Source organism: Oryx dammah, unplaced genomic scaffold, assembly GCF_014754425.2.
Source record: "Oryx dammah isolate SB20612 unplaced genomic scaffold, SCBI_Odam_1.1 HiC_scaffold_28, whole genome shotgun sequence".
Classification (NCBI taxonomy): Eukaryota; Metazoa; Chordata; class Mammalia; order Artiodactyla; family Bovidae; genus Oryx; species Oryx dammah.
The window spans coordinates 32,636,471-32,641,801 of NW_024070212.1; the positions used below are offsets into that span (position 1 = coordinate 32,636,471).

At 41.6% G+C, this 5,331-nt stretch overlaps 1 protein-coding gene across 1 annotated transcript; it reads left to right on the plus strand.

The window, feature by feature from the left end:
• The first annotated feature begins 4,222 nt into the window (after window positions 1-4,222).
• Window positions 4,223-4,674, plus strand: LOC120856737 (zinc finger HIT domain-containing protein 3-like). The gene has a single exon (XM_040232134.1). It carries the CDS (start codon window positions 4,223-4,225, stop codon window positions 4,655-4,657), a length of 435 nt encoding a protein of 144 aa, XP_040088068.1. The 3' UTR covers window positions 4,658-4,674.
• The last annotated feature ends 657 nt before the right edge of the window (window positions 4,675-5,331 follow it).

Genomic DNA, 5,331 nt, shown 5'->3' on the forward strand with positions numbered 1-5,331 from the left:
AACTGATCAGTTTGGTTTATATTTTGAAGGCAGAGCTGATGCAATGTGTTGATGGATTAAATGAGGGTAGCAGAAAAAGAAAGGAGTCAACAACGACCCCAATGTTTCTGGCATGAACAACAGGCTGAATCACTGAGCCATTTACTGAGATGGAAAAGATTGATAGACAGGAAGTCAAGAATTTGATTTTTAGACATGTTTAGTTTGGAATACTATTAGACTCCCAAGTAGAGTAGCTATTGGAGATATGAATCTGGAGTTCAGGAGAAAGGTTAAGAAATATAGTTTTGGATATGTTGGCATATAAATGATATTTAAGATGATAGAATTGGTTAAAATGAGTATAAGCATAAGCTGAGAAGAAGTCCAAGGATGGAACAGTAGAATAAGGCTTAAAGGTTGAGAAAAGAAGGAAGATCCAACAAAGAGACTGAGAAGGAGTGTCCAGTCAGGTAAGAAGAAAATCAGTAAAGGATAGAAGCCAGGTAAAGGTAGTCTTTCAAGAAAGAGGAAATAATCAACTGCTTAAATGTTGCTATTAAGTCAAGTAGTTTGAGAATTGGATTTGGCAACATGAAGGTTATTGGTGACCTTGATAAGAGAAGTCTCAGAGAAGTAACAGGGATAAAAGGTTTTAAGTATCATAAAAAGTTAATATACAGTAGATAAAAAGAAAGTGAGAAGATTCTGTACATCAAGAGGAGCAGAAAAGAAGTGCAGTAGCTGAAAAGACATATGCTGTTTAAGGAGGGTTTCTTCAAGAAGGGAGGAAAGACTGGTGATGCAGAAGAAAGAGGAGCATAGGTGAAGAAATAAAGTTCTCAAGTAGGTGAGTTCTCTGGATATTTGAATATAGAGGCCTGGAGCTCAAGAGAGAGGTTAAGGCTAGAGATACAGATTTTGGAATGATTAAATTATATATGAAAGGGGCAAATATGAAACTAAAAGAAATTGGGACGAATGAAAAGCAGAAGCCAGGGAATAGCCACAGGTATCAAAAATTAGAGGAAATAAGGGGAGTAGATCCAGTAAGGAAGATTGAGAAAGAATATCCCCTATTTTCCAGCTATTTTTATGCTCACAGCACATGGCATATTGTTTCACTTCTCATGCCTGTAAAGCATTTCCTTCCCTGGATTCATACCCATCTTTCATAGTACTTTATAAAAATCTTCATTAGCACTTATTTCACTGCATTTACATTATATGTCTGCTTCTTCCACCAACCTGAAAGCTCCCTCTGCCAAAAACTTTATTCATCTTCTTATCTACAACTCTTAACATAATGCATAGAAGGTGCTAAATGAATGAGGCATGGAGCAGGGGGAAGTTAATCCACAAATAGAGTGTGTGATATATAAGCATAAGAAAGTGTGAATATGCCTTTTATGCCTTTCTGAAAGAAATAGACATGTTGGAAAGAATTCACCAGAGAAGCCATCTGGCATATTTTTTGTAGAAAGGTTTTGAATTATGAATTCAATTCCCTTAAAATAGAAAATATAGAATTTTCTCTTCATTATTATCTCAGTTTTGATGTTTTATTTTTCAATAAAAATTTCCACTTCATCTGAATAGCCAAATTTATTGTTATAAAGTTGTATTCTCTTACATTTTTAATGTCTATAGGACCTGTGGTGATGCCCCTTTTTTATTGTTGATATTGGTAATGTATTCTCTTAAATTCTTCTTTGATTAGTCTTTCTAGAGTTGATTAACTTTTTTAGTCTTTTTGAAGATTAGTAAGTTTTGCCTTGTTGATTTTCTCTCATTTTTTTGCTTTCTATTTCTGATTTTATCTTTATTTCCTTTTTAAACTGTCTTTGCATAAATTGCCTTTTTCTAAATTTCCATCCGCGCTGTAGTTCTCTAGCTAAAGTGGCCCACTGGAGAAGTCTCAAGTCTGGAAGTAGTGGGCTTGCATTATTACTCCACCATGCTCAGTCATTAGCTAGGAGTAGGTTGTGGGAAGTGTGGCCTCAGTTGTGAACACATTGGCGGATCTACATCAATATCTGAGGTCATCAATTAACTGTGTACCACAGCAGGAAATCCAGTGGCCCATTTTCAGAAACACCACAATCCACTCCTTTCCCCATAGATCTACTTCTTGCTGGTTTGGGGGAAAGCTCTTCCATGGACCTCTCTTTCTGAAGAGAAACTTGGAAGAGGGTTAGTGGAATGAACTACAGAAACTGGCCTGGAGGCCACGATTGATACTCATTCTCTCCCTTTTCCACTACCTACTCTAAATTCTTCTCACCTTCAGTTACCAACTTAGCAGGTCTTGATGGCTTATGTGGTGGTGTGGTTCAAACTTTTATTTCTGTGGAGACTGAGCTCTTAGTAACCACATCCTTCTTAGGCCAGAGTTGCTGCATGTGTTCACAGTTACCATGAGGCAAGGGAGTATCAGGAGATGCCCAAGCGGATCACATGGAATCTGTAGAAAGCAGTGATACCTTCTACTGATCTGGGTCAGTTTTCCTTGTCAGGATGGTGACTCCTCTTTTCATCTACTGGTCCCTTGAATAATGAATTCAAAGTGCCCTGGTGCAATCATAGCTCATAGTTCAACAGAACGTTTGTTATGACCCTTGATGGGAGTGTAATCCCTTTGGGGACCAATACCTCCAACCCTACATATTCCAGATTTGTGGGTACTGGAAACAAAAAATCCTCTAGTGGGTCACTGGTAGTAAAGGTAAGCGGAGCTATTTCTGCATCCACTCCTTGGTTAGTGGACCCATGTATTTTTCCTACCAGGTTCATAAAGGCCAGGATTTAATGTGTATAACTTATCCTGGATGATAGCATCTTGCTTTTTCAGAGTTGCCACTGACTGTCATTTCACTTGAACCTTTAGAAATGTCATTCTAACTCTTTATCAGGTCAGTTTTTTCTGATTGGTGTGGTACTGATGAGGTCATAGGTCCACTCTCACACATTTTTTTCTTTTTTTACCATGAAACAGTTGCCCTGTTTGGATGCTAAATTATGCAGGATTCTGTGCCTGTGGATTGGACATTCCACAAACCCCATGGTAACCCACAGTTATCATGAAAATGAACTATTGGCCCCTCCAGAATGGAAGGAACCCAATGTTGTCAACTTGTTGGCCAAGTAGCCAACTGTCTCCCTGAGTAACAGATCCAAACTGGGGGCTCAGCATTGGTCTCTATTGCTGATATGTTGGGCATTTAGGCATCAGCAGCTAGGGTGGCCTTAAAAACTTGGAGTCCAAGCTTCATGGGCCCACAGCTAGCTTCTGTCTTCCATGGTGGATCACTTGGTAAAGAGTCTGCCTGCAATGTGGGTGACCCAGGTTCAATACCTGGGTCAGGAAGATTCCCTGGAGAAGGAAATGGCAACCCACTTCAGGAGCTAGCTTCTGTCTCTACCACTGTGGGCACACCATTTGTGTGCCTGCGTTAGTTTCTTAGAGCTGCATTACCAAAGTGATTTAAACAACAGAAATGTATTTTTAAACAATTTTTAAAATAATTTATTTATTCATTTATTTATTTTTGGCTGCACTGGGTCTTCAGCAGTTGTGGTGCATGCACTTAGTTGCTCCAGGGCATGTGGAATCTTCCTGGATCAGGGATTAAATCCGTGTTCCCTGCATTGGCAGGTGGATTCTTATCCACTGTACCACCAGGGAAGTCCTAAACAATAGAAATATATTGTCTCACATTCCGGAGGCTAGAAGTCTGAGATCAAGGTATCAGAAGGCTTGAGTCCTTCTAAGGGTTGTGAGGGAAAACCTGTTCCATGTTCTCTTCCCTAGCTTCTAGTGGTTTGCTGGCAATCTTTGGCATTCCTTGGTTTCTACTGCATCACCCTCATCTCTGTTTTTATCTTCATGTGGCATTTCCTCTGTGTGTCTGTCTTCATATGGCCTTCTGCTTATAAGGATACTGCTGCTGCTGCTGCTAAGTCGCTTCAGTCATGTCCAACTGACCCCATGGACTGCAGCCCACCAGGCTCCTCCGTCCATGGGATGTTCCAGGCAAGAGTACTGGAGTGGGGTGCCAGTAGTATAAGGATACTAGTCACATTGAATTAGGGCCCATCCTACTGCAGTTATGATGTCATTTTAACTAATTACATCTGTGAGAACCCTATTTACAGATGTCACATTTTGAGGTATTGGGGATTAGAACTTTAACGTATAAATTGGGGGGAGGAGGCAGGCGTAGAGCATGTCCCAGGAGAAACCATGGCATCGCTCAGCTGTGGTACCACTGTCTGCGTTATCTGTTTGGAGAAGTCCAAATACTGCTGCCTTGCCTGCTGCGTGCCCTACTGCTCCTTGCCCGGCTTCTGGAAGCACAAAGAGAAGTGCAAGCCTGCAACTGGTCTTGTTGAGGAAAAAATAAGATCAGCTCTTACTGCAAAAACTAAAAAGTCTGTGGAAAACATAGATGATGATGATGACTCTGTGGCTGAGTTTCTCAATAGTGATGAGGAAGAGGACAGAATGTCTTTGCAGAATTTAAAGCATATAGGGGAGTCTGCAGTGCTGAGGAGCTTACTGCTCAACCCGCACCTCAGACAGTTGATGGTTGACCTCAATCAGGCAGATGACAAGGCCAAGCTTATGTGGCCTGCATGCAGGAACCCTTGTTTGTGGAGTTCGAGGACTGCTGCTTGAGTATCGTGGAGCCGTCTCAGAACGAGGATCCTTAAGGTGGATGACTGTGCTGGCTGCTCCTCCTGGGAGGCCATCATGTGTAGGCCCTGCCCAGGGCGGCGCTTCCAGGACTCAGCGGCTGATGTCAGGTGGGCCACCCCAGCCCCCTCTCCAGCACTGCAGGCTGGGGCACAGGCAGGTGGAGGTACTCACAGTGGCAGACCCGTATGGAGAGAGAACTTGACGTTCAAATGGTTGTTTTTAAGTGTTTTATTTTTGGTACAATTAAGACATAAATATTCCCTGAGTTTCCACAGCCATTTGAGTAAAAACTTGCTCAGTGTTTCTAAATAAAATTATGGTGTGATGGTTCCAAAAAAAAATGGGGGGGGGGGAGAGGATACACTATAACCCACAATAGTTCCCATCAGACTGGTTCCAAGATAGCCAATGATTAAGGTTGGTAATGACAATTGGATGAGTTATTCTACTTCATTGTTTAGTACCTTTTCCCTGACAAGTGCAAAATGTGTCACAAAAATCTTCACAATTCATGCCCACTCCTGTACATCCACCCATAAGACTCTACCCTAGACCTTCTTGCCTTTGATCTTTCAGGCCTTTTTCTTCCCAGCCCCCTACCAGCGAGCCAGGCCATTGACATATGCCCAAGCATCTATATATATTTACTTCAG

Bases quoted from the DNA above. Each gene is read 5' to 3' on its own strand.
- LOC120856737 (XM_040232134.1), top strand. From the start codon at position 4,223: ATGGCATCGCTCAGCTGTGGTACCACTGTCTGCGTTATCTGTTTGGAG.